At 35.0% G+C, this 15577-nt stretch overlaps 1 protein-coding gene across 2 annotated transcripts; it reads right to left on the bottom strand.

Moving 5' to 3' along the window:
* Positions 1-267: 267 nt before the first annotated feature.
* On the bottom strand, positions 268-8948 carry LOC135215475 (uncharacterized). Of its 2 annotated transcripts, XM_064250217.1 has the most exons (5): positions 8756-8948; positions 6924-6989; positions 6386-6525; positions 4480-6104; positions 268-2188 (listed from the first exon to the last, which is right to left on the bottom strand). In XM_064250217.1, exons 3-5 carry the CDS (start codon positions 6477-6479, stop codon positions 665-667), a joined length of 3243 nt encoding a protein of 1080 aa, XP_064106287.1. In that variant the 5' UTR covers positions 6480-6525; positions 6924-6989; positions 8756-8948; the 3' UTR covers positions 268-664. The 2 variants fall into 2 exon arrangements, with proteins under 2 accessions (XP_064106287.1, XP_064106288.1); XM_064250218.1 differs by lacking the exon at positions 6924-6989.
* Positions 8949-15577: the final 6629 nt, after the last annotated feature.

The raw sequence follows: 15577 nt of genomic DNA, 5'->3' as shown, positions 1-15577 counted from the left end.
AATTTTCGAGCCTGCTTTAAAATTGTATTTCATTTCATAATTGAGCATTGCTCTTTAATAAATGTGCTGTAAAATTTTTGGCCTTTCTCTATTGTTTCCACTTTGTCATGTTAGTCTATGATATTAATTGTTAGCAGCAAAAATTAGGTACTATAAACTCAACCAAATGATTATACAAATTGTGAAACAATTCTTATAAAGTCCAAATTCATAACTCATATGTTAAATAATTCAGACACTTGGTGGAAAAATACTAAAAATCACTAATCTAAAGAAAAACAGAATACTGCTTTAATTTTCAGCAATATATATTATTAAATGCTTTCCAACATAGATGTAATTATATCCAGTATCAAAATCAAAATTTATGTACGGTAAATAACAGTCTTGTGGCTTGGTTAATCTTAAGGTTCATAAATAGTATATCAAAATTGAGAACAAAACAGCCTTACTTTATATACTATTTGAAAAATAATTTGGTGTTTAGGATACTGTATTGAAATTAACATGATCACTTAAAGTAGCCACATCTCTTACTGTTTCCATGAGACAAATTTTTCAAAGTAAATGTTATAACACCATGTACTATGTATAGTCACTACCAATGGGACATTATCAATATTTTTACCAGCAGATGATTTGAAAGTTGAATTATTTAAATTTCTTAAAAGTCTGTTAGCTGAAGAAGACTATAAACAGCCTCTTGAGTTTGCTCCACTGTTGGTACTTTAAAAGGACTTTTGATTGGACTCCAAGAAGTTGAGGCAGATCCTTCTATACTACAGTTATTTTGTTGATGGACCTGAATATCAACAAACTGTTGATCCTGAGACTGATCAACCTGTACCAGTTCCTGTTGCTGCTGGTGTCGTTCCACCTGTTCAGCATGATCAGTTCTAATGTGTTCTAAAACTTGGGTCTTCTTCCCATATATCTGTCCACATTCTTCACATTGAAACACTGGTCTATTGCCAGAATGGATCTTCATGTGATTACCTAGACGACGAAGGGCATTAAACTTACGGCCACACAAAGTACATACATGCTCTGATTTACATGCTTTTTTCTCAGCATGAGCAAATTTGATGTGACTTTCGAGTGTTTTGGCAGTTTTGAATCTTCGCTTACATTTGGCACACTCATACTTTTCATTTGCTCTTAAATACCGGAGGTATGGTCCCTTGCTCTTCTTCTTTTTGACTGTGGGAACTGACTCTGACTCAACAATAGCTTCTGGCAACTGGTCTGATTTGGCTTTCACCTTTGAGTGCTTCATCTCAATATGGAAAGTTAACCTATATTTTGAAAAAAACACTTTATAACATTCAGGACATATTGCAAGATTTACAGCTTCTCTTTCTTCCTCTGCATGTTCCATGATATGATGTCGAAACTCATTAGCAGTTACACAGGAGAATGCACAAGCTCTACAATTAAATGGTTCAATTCCTTCATGATTTTGATTTACTCTATGCAACAGCACATGATCCTCAGTGTAAAAAAAAATGTTGCATGTTTTGCAATTGAACTTCAAGTCTTTAACTGAAGTAATTTTATGTGTTAGCCTAAGATGTTTCTTGTAAGCCTCTTTGTTACTCAACTTATGATTACAATATGGACATTCAAAAGGCAAGTGATTACGGTGCTTATTCATGTGGTCAAACAACTGGTCATTGGTAGTGAAGTCCATTTCACAAATGGAACACACAGGTGAACGTTCCATGTGCATTTGTTTTTTATGAATCTCTAAGGCCTCTTTACTTGACAATTGAATTTCACATTGCGAGCATTTCTCCTTGAGTGTTCCTAAGTGCCCTTTCATATGAGTAACAAGAGAGAGCATTGTTGGTGCTCTGAACTGACACAAGTTGCACTTCTTCAATAAGGATCTTCCCAGTCCTTCTGAATTAGGGGGCTGAAGGTCTATCATCTGAAGGAAGGCTTCTTCAGTTACACAAATATTTGATTTGGATTTTCCTTCCTTTTGATTTCCTCTTCCTCTTTTTGCTCCTGTTTGTGTTTCTTCATCAATATCTGCCTCATCTGGAAAAGTCTGGCTGCTTTTAAGTTCCTTATCAGACAGAATTTCAGGAATACTCTGGGTAAACAGGTACTTCAGTGCACTGTAAGTCATTCCACTTCTCTTGACAGGCTGCCTAAGAAGTTGCAGGAAACTATCACCAACCACCTGAAGGAAAAGAAAGGATTATTTGCAGATAAACACAATACTTAAAAAGTAAAAGCTTAAACTCTGGCTTTGAAAATACTGATTTAAAAACAGACTATTGTTCTTAATATTTTAGGCATATATATATGTAGCTATATCAGAATACATATACTGTATATGAGGCCACATAAGACCCATGGGCAAGTAAGAGCCCCCACCTCTGTAAGGATTATGAAGAAAAATGTTTTAGTGCACTGCTGCACTGGTTAGCATTAGCTCTACTAAATTCTTATGAATGTTCTATTTGTCACCCACACATATTTACATTTAAAAACTTATTCCTTTCTTGTATACTGTACTATACAAGTCTTATAGAGTAACTTGTATTTGTTTACACAAACGTTTCAGATAAACATTGACACAAAACATTTGTGGCTACTGGATGTTACACACTAGCAGAGACTATTATACTGATGTCTTATATAAGTGAAATAATGTGAAATGTGAAAGAGTAAAGGGAAAGGAAGTCACATTATGAGGTAATTAAGGTCTTGTGCAAAGTACCTAATTACAATGTTTACTAGTAAATAAACAATTAGGCAATGATGCATATGGAAAATGCAGTATAGTAAGAGGTTTACAAAATGAATACAAAATTATATATCAAATGACTTAATACCATTGAAAAATATGATATTTTTATAATAAAATAAGGTTTTGTATATACTTACCCAGTAATTATATATAGCTTTTAGTTTCCATGTACGGCAGCCTTATTTAAATTTCCTAGGTAGTGCTCTGATTGCTCAATGTAGGTATACAGTGCCGTCCCCCAACAGCAATACTAGGAACAACTTAGCTAAGCACTTCATTCTGTTTTATGCATAAAGTCCATCAGAAGGGAGGCAGGTGGGCTCCAATCATATAATTACTGGACAAGTATTTACAAAACCTTATTTTATTATGAAAATATCATTTTTGTATGAGACTTACCCAGTAATTATACAGCTGATTGCACATTGAAAGGTGGGATCATGGACATATTCTACTCCAAAGCATTACTTCATGTAATGAATTTGAAAGAGAAAAGTTGCTAGCATTGAAAAAATGCTTGTCATTCCTATTAGTTAAGACAGCTATGCAGATGAATACTGCCTCTGGTTGGCGCTCATCTTAGCTCGTAGTGGCATGGCGGTAGCGCCAAGGGTCACCTCCTACTTAGGGGAAACTTTGCAGCGAGGGGAATGTTCCTATGGCTAGCAAATTCTGATAGGTAATTGCCTTTGCCATGGGCGCAGCACCAAAATAAAACAACCAGAAAACACTGACACCTACATTGAAGTAAGTCAAGACCCATCCACTCAGCACCTTACTGAAAAGGTAAAGATATAATATGTAATAGGAGAACATCCTGCGCTTCCTTCTGCGATGCCATGCCAGTCACTAAAAAACGTCTCGAGGTACTGAAAAATTTTGACACTTTTTAAGCCTACATAAAAATTATAATAAGCGAAGATTGCTTATGCCTCTGATAGTTGGATGGCAGAATGGGCATAAAGCGCAAATAACGCCTGAAAACTAAGGAAGTATAGAGGCTGTTCTTACATCCTTAGCTTCGCTTCAAAGTAGGCCAAAAAAACACTCCACAACACTGAAGCGTGTCTGAAACATGAAGTCCCTATAAACTAAAACACAACATGCTTAGACAGAGGAAGAAAGGTTCTGGGAGGAACTTCTCTTCACAGTGGAAGCAGAGCTATCAGAGAAGGCTAAAATATTCCACCACTCCAATTCGGGGGTGAACAACTAGTAACTGAACACTTCACAAATTAGAAAAAAGAATATGGAAGATTAAAAAACCACTGCGACCTTCCCCTTCCGGTGGTTGTGTAATTCTGCTTGAAGGCTACAAATGTGTTCCAATGGTTGTGTAATACTACCGAAATCAGTGACATAACCGGAATATAAGAACAAGCTGCTGTAAGCACTTGATGTTTAGTCAAGCACAGCAGGAAGCAGAATGCAGTGTTTAGCTAAGCTATTCCTAGTATTGCCGTTGGGGAATGGCACTGTGTACCTACACTGAGCAATCGAAGCACTACCAACGAAATTTGAATTAAACTGCCGTATGTGGAAACTAATAGCCATACAATTAGTGGGTAAGTCTCATATACAAAACTGTATATTACTATCAAGTAGATTTACCATTCCCTGGATTCAAATTCTCAAGTTTCCCTTGGGTGATTAGCAATATTTTTAAATGCAGTGTACATTCCAAGATGGATATGGTTTTAAATTATTTAAACTCTCACCTTTTCCTGCATTTCATCAGCTTCCATGATACTATTCTTGGGAGATAGCTTAATTAACTGGTTCATTTTCTTACCAAGAAGAGCACATGCACGACATAACGCATGTACACCATGAACAGTTCTAGACCCTCGGGTGAACACAGACACGGGAGAGGTACCAATTATTTTCACAATGCCTCGACATGACTTTGAAAGCAGACATTCAAATGGTGTTGACAAAAATTGACCTTTTTCTTGAAAAAACTTTCTCACTCTAGTATTACTGTCTATGCTATGTTGATATGGAGACGGTTTAAGTCCAAGACACAATTTACGATCTCTAGACATAAATCGAAAAAGGTTATTAATATCATTTGCTGTATTGAGTTCACCAGTTTTCAAAAGCCGACTGAATCCTCGCAAGAAGTAAGTAATAGGTGAAAAATCATTTCTATACACCACTTTAAAAGACAGGTCTGTCATAACTTCACCATCAATCTGATAAAAATTAGACATTCTTTTCACCTGCAACCAGCTTTCATTGTTGAACTGAGTTACAAGACCCTGCACTCTGTTATCCTCAGATGCATATTGAGTAAGAAACTTCCAGATATCTCCAGGGTTCAGAGAAGCATTCATGTCCTCATGTGAAGATTGCAACTCCAGCATGGGCAAATCTTCTTTGGCTGCACCATCCCCATCATTACTGTCGGCACTTGATGACACTACACTGCCACTAACAACTATCCCAGTTTCACAACCAAAGGTGCTTAAATCATCCCCTTCCATATCACTGATTTCCTCTTCTAATGCTATTTGCAAGTCCTTATCTTGATCAGGGATGCCATTATCTCTTCTTCTAAATTTGGAATGTTTAAATTGACTAACATATTCATTCAGTTCTCTTACTTCTTTCATTATCCTACCTTTTGCAACACCTTTTCTCCTACCTCTTGGTCGACCTCTTTTACGAGCTGTCTCTTTCACTAAAATACAGGTTTCAGTCTTTTTCACTTCTGGATCTGGAAACAGATACATGATCGTAATAGGAACTTCCTTATTATTTACATAAGTAAATATCCTCTCCCTCTGTGCACTCAAGGAATCAGTTATTCCTGATATTTTGTGAAATTTGTCAACTGCACTTCTACTGACACTCATAATATCATCCTCTCCAAACTTTACAGAAAACATCTCCCTGTTGTTATCACTGTAAGTTTCAAGCAAAATCCCTCCATTTTCTTCTCTCTCTCCCACTTTTAGGCTACCCGTAGGTCCTCCATCAGATGGAAGCTCACACAAAGGCAATGGATGAACAGGAAACCTGGATAAACAATGAGTATCTAGATTACTATCAAGAATCCCTTCCAGTATCTCATCAGTATTTGAAGTGATTTGCACCACCTTTATTTTGAGCATTTCATTCTCCTCCCCATTACTTGTCCCTTTGACACAAACTTGAGAGATTTTCAAAGGGTTATAATATCCTGTCTTTCTGCGATATTCACTGACTACAGACTTCTGTAACTCATTTAGATCAGCTCCCTCTTCTACTACAATAGCTTCCTCTGCTTCCTCATGAAACGTTAAATTTAATTCCCTATAGGAACAGATAGGTGGTTTGTAAACAGCTTTCACCAAGTCACCTGGAAAAAAAATACTGAATCGTAAAATCTTGTTTAACAACAACAGGGAAAAGTATAAAAAGACTTGAAGCTAACATCATGCATTCATTTTCGTCTATAAAAGAAAAAAAAGATTCATTAACTGTTATGGACTAAAATAAAGAGAACAAAATGTCACCAAATTTATAATCTTTTGGCATTTAGGTTGTTGGAAGAATAGCAAAAAATTACTCAATGGCATAAAAATTACCAATACATAATATATTCTTATTCACATCAACTTTTACACAAGATTCACTTACCACTACCCTGAATGTGGGATCCACTGATATGACTGATAACGAATTTCAACAGATGTTTCCCTCTGGGGATGGAATTCCTATCAACACAGTTCATGGTTGAATGAAATTCCTATGGTTCTCAGTGACTTTCAAATCATGACCTAGAACACAATGTACATTTGGGATTGAGTATCACTGCAAAAAATAACATTTCTTTGGAACATATATATGTACATTATTATGTAATAACATAATACTTTTTACAGATAATTTGTATTTTTCTTAGCTATACTATTGAATGCCAACTATTTTTAGGGGTATTTTTCAGCCTTGAATAAAAAGGGGCATCAGATAAAAAAATGTGTGGGGAAAGAAATCAGCCATGCTCCATTCTCAGCAATTCTCTCAGGTAAGTGGTGACACCACTGGTTATCCACTCTGGTTCCAGTTTGCAACAGCAATTTCTAGCTCATGCTAGGAATACCCTTACATAAAAGCAACAGTTTGTATTCTTGTAAGAATATTAAAAGCTAGTTTGCACATGTATCAAGTAACCTACCTTTGACTGGGTGCAGGGATCAGTCCCTGAAAGTCTCACAGCAACTAGGTGTACACTTGCAGACCCCTGAAGAATGCCAAAGATATTCATATGGAATCACTCAAGAGGACAGATTGGCTACAGAATGTAAAAATAACATTACTGATTTTAACTCCAGGCTTACATTTATGAATTACTGAAAAGATGTCAAAATCATCACTTAGAACTACAGTTGGCTCCCATATAAGCAGGTAATTGGTTTCAAGCAATGCAACCATGTTCAGTACAGTGTTTTAACATGCATGTCTATCTTTGAAACCTTCATTTTAATGACTGCACATAATAAAAACCAAGCTAATTTATTACCAATGACACACCTTTGTGCATTCTCAAAAGGCTGGGCAACTCTGGTTATGTTCCCACTAAAATCAGCCTTTCAATGACGATGTTCATGGCCTACATCATGCAAAGGCCAGAGAGAAGAATCTCATTTACAACTGTCTCTTGTCATATGTTAAAGATAATAATCCAGACAGACCTCTCACACCTACTAAGTTATTACACTGGCAGTACATCAAACTCAAACTACCCTTAGATTACACTACCAATCCTTCTTGCTGCAAAAAGATATCAACTATCATTACGACAAAACTGACTTGAGCAAGATTGTCAACCACTTTGAACTGGCCTGGATGAATGAATAGTACCTATGTTGCTGAAGGAAGACATCACAAAGCAATGAAACTAGGGAAATGTCTTCTTAATGTACATATACAATTTGATTCTCTTCAAAACAGACCTGCAATAGACATAGGCACATCCAGTAGTGCCTTTATGGGACCAATAAATAAACTAATTCACCTTGAATACAGTGATCCCATAATGGTAGGGCATTGAGCTACTTGAGCTAACGTTCATCCCCTTTAACTCAACCTTGAGCAGTTACTCTAGCTTAGGGTAAGGGGAGAGGCAAAGTGGGGGAATGAAGAGCCCTAAACAGGGTATGCCTCAGCATCATAGGTTAGGTTAGGACCAGTAACACAATTTTTAGCCAAGATTTGAAAGTCTGGAAGTTAGTAGGTAATACCCAGTAACCTAGGTTAGGTTAGGTTAGGTTAGGGTACATCCCTATAATTATCACAGCTACATTAATTTTTTTTCTTACAACCCTTACTGATTATCACATGAATCATAAATCAGACCATTCATGATTCATGTTTTCTTGCAACACTTAGCCTACTGATTACCACATGAGCCACATACCTATCAGACCACCCATGTCTTATGTTTTTTTTTTTGTCATTCCTGGTTTAAATGTTTCCCATTAGGCTATGGTTAATACAAGTGGTTTGCCCTATATGTACTATAGACAATGGGCAAAAACACAGTTAACACACAATAAGATAAGCAGCTGGAAAAAAACCCTATGTACTACCTGGATAGTACCTAATGTGTCTTGTTAATAATTACTAATTTATCATAGGTACATGCAGTCAAGCTAGCCTATTACCTAGGCTACTATCTAGCTACTATAGCCTAGGTAGTACCTACCTATCTCAGAGAGGAATGGCTGCCCTAAAATAAGCAAAATAGCAATAGGCTAGCTCCACTAATAAGGTTATGTTATCTTTCACAAAGTAAGGAGTTACGACTTTCTAGGTACTTGGGAGGGGAGGATCTGGAGGGTGGAGCCTTCTCTCCTCCCTACCCCGCCATACGGGCCAGGTTAGGGCACGGCGTCCAAGGTTAGAGTTTGGGGGTACCAGTTTGGGTTACTTAAGACATGTCTGGTTAGGTCACCTTAACCCAAATTAACGGATTTAACAACTAACGGTAGTACTGACTTAACTCACCCACTAGCAGCTAGTATTATTGACGTCGTCACTATTGCAGTTAGTATCTACGCTTTTCTATCAAAGTCACCCCTGGCCATCCCGATACAATTTCTCATTTTGTAAACAAATCAACTCTTCTTCTTCTTGCTAAAAAATCCAAGTGTTTCTCACTTAATGCGATATAAACCAACTCCTTACATTTAAATATAGCAAAAAGGCATCAGAATGGGAGCACCTGTTGTCCTTTTTGTCATAACATAGAAGAAGACATATTTCATTTCATATTATATTGTTGTACTTATAGAGAAGAACGAATTAAAGAAATTGGACTTCAGCAACCTTATGAAGAAAATGACAGTTATATTGTTGGAAAATTTCTACTTACAGGTCATAATGAAATAAGAAAAGAAACCTTATACATGATGTGGAAAAAACGAGAAAAAAGAATGAAAGAGTTCAACAATTAAAATTAACTCTAAGATTAAGAGGCGCCGTTGTACAGGCATGGCCTCGACCCATAACCATCACCATTACCATAGATTAACCAAAGCTCATGAAAAGAAAGATTTGCGTCTACGTAATCTAATCAAGATAGAATATATTATATAATAATTAGCCCAATTGGTAAGGATGGAAGCCAGACGCTAAAGATTTTAAATCAGTGAAAATTTGTCACTGAGTCTAGCTGGAAGTGGTCACGGCCACATTGGTGGCTTCTGGGTTCAGACAGGTCACCCTATTCAGTTCCAACTCTTTGTCTGCAATTGTCTATAGATATATATATATATATATATATATATATATATATATATATATATATATATATATAGTCTGATCACATCACCGTGAGTCATATATATACGCATTAAGCTACCTCGGAATTAATATATTTTCATATAGGTTAACCGAAGGAGAATTTTTTTTAGTTGATAATAATTTCGTCGGCTCACAGGCGCAAACCTATGAACTAAGAAATCAGGACATACAGTGAAGCACTCTACCCACACAGCTATCACGAGAGGTCTAAGTTAATGCTGCCTCTCACCAACAAATCTGTCTTTCTCAGGTATTTGTTGTTTTGGAGTCGGCATCAACCCTCCTCGATCTTGATAACTGCATGGTGCTTTTGTTGCAAGTAGCCAATTTACGAGTCTGATCACATCACCATGACTCATATAACGCATTAAGCTACAAATGTCCTTTAATATCTAATTCACTCTACCTCGGCATTAATATATTTTCATATATGTTAACCAAAGGGGAATTTTTTTTAGTTGATAATAATTTCGTCGGCTCACGGGAATCAGGACCTACAGTGAAGCATTCTACCCACACAGCTTTCAATAGAGGTATAAATTAATGCCGCCTCTCACCTACAATGATGTGATCAGACTAATGAATTGGCTACGTGCGACAAAAGCACTACACAGTTATCAAGGTCGAGGAGGGTTGATGACGTCTCCAAAATAACAAATACCTGATCGTGTCAGAGATTTGTAGGTGAGAGGGGGCATTAGCTTATATCTCTCATGATAGCTGTGTGGATAGAGCGCTTCACTGTACGTCCTGATTTCTTAGTTCACACATGTGAGCCAACGAAATTATTATCAACTAAAAAAAATTCCCCTTTGGTTAACATGTATGAAAATATATTAATTCCGAGGTAGAGTGAATTAGATATTAAAGGACATTTGTAGATTTATGTGTATATATATATCCATATATATATATATATATATATATATATATATATATATATATATATACATATATAAATAAAGGTTTTTTGCCACGAAGGGAAAAATGAAAAAGCAAGATAGCCAAGTACTTTCGGTCCTGTTCGGACACTTTACTGAAGGCAAACTGATTTTACAGAGGACAACATAGTCAAAAGAAGGCTTAATATCCAAACTGACACTACAAGATTAGCAATAAGGGCGATTTCACTCTACAGAAAGGAGGAACCGCCTGAGGGTAGCCACACCTTGAAGGATACACGCAGTAAACAAGTTATTCTTCCAGAAAACAGTACATTTTGAAAAAACACGGAAGCATATACAATTTAATATCATGAATTTTACACAAATTTTTCGAAAAAAAAATATTATTAATGAAAAGACGAAAGAAAATATAAATATATATATCGAGCAAGAGAAAGAGGGAGAGAGAATATCGAACCAGAGAGAGAGAGAGAGAGAGAGACAGACAGACAGACAGACAGACAGACAGACAGAGACAGAGACAGAGAGAGAGACAGACAGAGACAGAGACAGAGAGAGAAAGAAAGAAATAATAACTATATACATGTGGGACTAATTTATTAGTTGTTCATTTATTTTAAGGTCCTTCATAAACATCTTACAAATATATGGGTCCAAATGGTACATTCCCAGACTAAGATTTAGGTTGTTTTTATTAGCGATTTGTATAATTGCCGATTCCAGTAAATTTCTTGAAACATAATCATTAGATCTAGCAATTACCGAGGTATCACCCCAATTAATACAATGAGATTTTTCACTCAGATGGATAAACAGTGCATTTGAAGTTTGGGCTGTTCTAACTGAATACATATGCTGCTTAATACGTACACATAAAATTTTACTTGACTGACCAACGTAAAACGATGGGCAATCCTTACAAGGAATTTTGTAAATGATGTTGTTATTTGTTACGGGACTATTCTTAATTAGCATATAATTTAATGTATTGTTATAAGAGAACACTACATTAACATTAAACGATTTAAATATTGATTTTATGGTTTCAAATCCACGAAAGTAAGGTAAGCTAAGTACATTTTTAGGCATTTCTTTTTCATTAATAGCAACACTATAAAACTTTTTGTGAGCTTTTTGATAACATAAATCAATTAAATGAGGTGGGTAGCAGAGATAGTTTCCTATCTTTTTTATGTATTCTATTTCTTGGTCAAGATATTGTGGACTCGTGATACGCAAAGCGCGTAGGAACATAGAAGAAAAAATTGAAATTTTAATATTAAGATGGTGGCCAGAATAAAAATGTACATATGTTAAATTATTTGTAGGTTTTCTATAAATACTGAATTTGCATTGGAAAGATTCTCTATGTATTAATACATCTAGGAAAGGGATGACATTGTTATTTTCGATTTCAACAGTGAATTTTATGGATGGCACTAAATTATTCAATTTAGACAGTAAATCATTTACATCGATACCAACAGGTAAGACTACTAAGATATCATCGACATATTGGTACCATTTTAAGGGGACAAGTGTGATATTCGGGAGGTGTTGTCTCTCAAAAAATTCCATATATAAGTTTGAAAGGAGAAGTGATAAAGGGTTACCCATGGCCATACCAAATATTTGTTTGTAATATTCTCCATTAAAAATAAATCTGCAATCACAAATACATAACTTAATCAAGGAAATTATGTGACCAACGGACATAAGTAATTTTTGAGAGACAACACCTCCCGAATATCACACTTGTCCCCTTAAAATGGTACCTATATGTCGATGATATCTTAGTAGTCTTACCTGTTGGTATCGATGTAAATGATTTACTGTCTAAATTGAATAATTTAGTGCCATCACCATAAATAAAATTCACTGTTGAAATCGAAAATAACAATGTCATCCCTTTCCTAGATGTATTAATACATAGAGAATCTTTCCAATGCAAATTCAGTATTTATAGAAAACCTACAAATAATTTAACATATGTACATTTTTATTCTGGCCACCATCTTAATATTAAAATTTCAATTTTTTCTTCTATGTTCCTACGCGCTTTGCGTATCACGAGTCCACAATATCTTGACCAAGAAATAGAATACATAAAAAAGATAGGAAACGATCTCTGCTACCCACCTCATTTAATTGATTTATGTTATCAAAAAGCTCACAAAAAGTTTTATAGTGTTGCTATTAATGAAAAAGAAATGCCTAAAAATGTACTTAGCTTACCTTACTTTCGTGGATTTGAAACCATAAAATCAATATTTAAATCGTTTAATGTTAACGTAGTGTTCTCTTATAACAATACCATTAAAGATATGCTAATTAAGAATAGTCCCGTAACAAATAACAACATCATTTACAAAATTCCTTGTAAGGATTGCCCATCGTTTTACGTTGGTCAGTCAAGTAAAAATTTATGTGTACGTATTAAGCAGCATATGTATTCAGTTAGAACAGCCCAAACTTCAAATGCACTGTTTATCCATCTGAGTGAAAAATCTCATTGTATTAATTGGGGTGATAACTCGGTAATTGCTAGATCTAATGATTATGTTTCAAGAAATTTACTGGAATCGGCACTTATACAAATCACTAATAAAAACAACCTAAATCTTAGTCTGGGAATGTACCATTTGGACCCATATATTTGTAAGATGTTTATGAAGGACCTTAAAATAAATGAACAACTAATAAATTAGTCCCACATGTATATAGTTATTATTTCTTTCTTTCTCTCTCTGTCTCTCTCTCTGTCTCTGTCTCTGTCTGTCTGTCTGTCTCTCTCTCTCTGGTTCGATATTCTCTCTCCCTCTTTCTCCTGCTCGATTTATATATTTATATTTTCTTTCGTCTTTTCATTAATAATATTTTTTGGAAAAATTTGCGTAAAATTCATGATATTAAATTGTACATGCTTCCGTGTTTTTTCAAAATGTACTGTTTTCTGGAAGAATAACTTGTTTACTGCGTGTATCCTTCAAGGTGTGGCTACCCTCAGGCGGTTCCTCCTTTCTGTAGAGTGAAATCGCCCTTATTGCTAATCTTGTAGTGTCAGTTTGGATATTAAACCTTCTTTTGACTATGTTGTCCTCTGTAAAATCAGTCTGCCAGTGCCTTCAGTAAAGGGTCCGAACTGGACCGAAAGTACTAGTCTATCTCGCTTTTTCATTTTTTCCTTCGTGGTAAAAAACCTTTATTTATACCACTATCTAGACCGTGATTTATACATAGCATCACGTTTTATATACTTCGTGATCAAGTTATTCATATACGTATATAGTATATTTATGTATATATATATATATATATATATATATATATATATATATCTATATATATATATATATATATATATATATACAAATGTATATATTCTCTGAGTCACATACTTCCCCGTCCCCTACAATCCAAACTAGTTCCCATCTATTTTAGTAACAATATTCATCTTAAATAGTTTCCATGTTGGTATAAGATTTGCTTTGTTGTTTCTTCTGTATTGCACATCAGTTGACAATTTTTTCTTTACTGTCAATAAATTTACCACCGACGGCTTCCATTCCTCCAAAACCTCGTCATACTAGCTGTCATTATTAACTCATATATATATATATTATATATATATATTATATATAATATATATGTGTGTGTGTGTGTGTGTGTCATTATTAACTCATATATGTAGTTACATATATATATATATATATATATATATATATATATATATATATAAACACACACACACAGATATATATATATATATATATATATATATATATATATATATATATACATATGTGTGTGTGTGTGTGTGTGTGTGTGTGTGTGTGTGTTAATAATGATAGCTAGTATGACAAGGTTTTGGAGGAACGAAAGCCGTCGGTTGGTAAAGTTATTGACAGTAACAGAAAAAAAATTATCAATTGACGTGCAATAACAGAAGAAACAACAAAGCAAATCATATACCAAGACAGAAACTATTAAAATGAATATTGTTTGCAAAATTGTTGGGAACTAGTTTGGGTTGTAAGGAACGGGGAAGTATGTGACTCAGAGAATTTTATGTGGGAGAGAGAGAGAGAGAGAGAGAGAGAGAGAGAGAGAGAGAGAGAGGCGGGGGATTCCTCTGATGAAGAAGCTGATGCCGTGGAGGTTTTCTCCAAAAGAGGAGGTACATCTTTGATTAATCAATGAAAGGATGGACGTGATAGTGCGACCTCTTTTAGAGGAAATGTATTATCGATTGGTAAATGTTACGTGCGCACACGCAGATTTAGACATACATATGCACACAGACGCGTGTGTGTGTTTGCGAGTATGCATGTACACGTGTAAATACTTTGAATAGATTCAATTTAACAAGCTACCTAAAGCAATAATTAAGTTGGATGTTCAAACTTTACATTAACCGTGATTTTTTTCATCTTAAGCAATAAGTTTTGAATGCAGTCATCACTAGTTCATGATAAAAACAGGATCAATTAATTAGAACCATTTTGAGAAACTTTCATGAAACTTCTTTTTTATATTGTATTATCAACTACTTTCTCTTGATTTCGTCTCTCTATCGTGGTAAGCTCTTATGCCAAATAGAAAACTTCTACTCTCCACAAAAACATTTATCGATTTTCTCAGAGCAGGTTATCTAGTATCTCTCTCTCTCTCTTCGCCTGTCCATAACTAGTGAACTGGTTCAAACCTGTCTATACTTACTACCTTCTAGAATGATGGAAGTTCGTCCTCTCTCACTCACAGCATCCTCATCTGAGATACATAATTGACAAGCTTTAGTATGAACTGGTCTATACCTGTTTGATACGGAGTCCATATGGTCATATAGTTGTCCTCAAGAAATTCTTTGAGATCTTTGCCATAATCTTAAAGGTTGGGTTTCGTAATACCTAAGATTACTAAAAAAAAAAGAAAGAAAAAAAAAGCGAGGAAGCAGCATTGTTTTAAGGATAGTTACTTTATTGTTCGTAAATAAAGAAAAAAAACTTTAACACCGTAATAATACCATGAATCATGAATCAAAATAGAATTCTGAGTGATATAGTTAAGAGTACATTTTTCGTTATAAAAACAAAAAGGAAAATAATGTTTATATATCAAA

The sequence above is a fragment of the Macrobrachium nipponense genome, chromosome 5, assembly GCF_015104395.2.
Source record: "Macrobrachium nipponense isolate FS-2020 chromosome 5, ASM1510439v2, whole genome shotgun sequence".
In the NCBI taxonomy this organism is placed as follows: Eukaryota; Metazoa; Arthropoda; class Malacostraca; order Decapoda; family Palaemonidae; genus Macrobrachium; species Macrobrachium nipponense.
Note: the sequence above shows the minus strand (reverse complement) of the source record. Positions and strands in the feature narration are given on the sequence as shown.

Coding starts and splice junctions, on each gene's coding strand:
- LOC135215475 (XM_064250217.1), bottom strand. CDS start 6,479: ATGAACTGTGTTGATAGGAATTCCATCCCCAGAGGGAAACATCTGTTG. Junction 6,105..6,385: donor ATCCCACATTCAGGGTAGTG/GTAAGTGAATCT, acceptor TTTTTTTTCCAG/GTGACTTGGTGAAAGCTGTT. Junction 2,189..4,479: donor CTGATGAAATGCAGGAAAAG/GTGAGAGTTTAA, acceptor CTTTTCCTTCAG/GTGGTTGGTGATAGTTTCCT.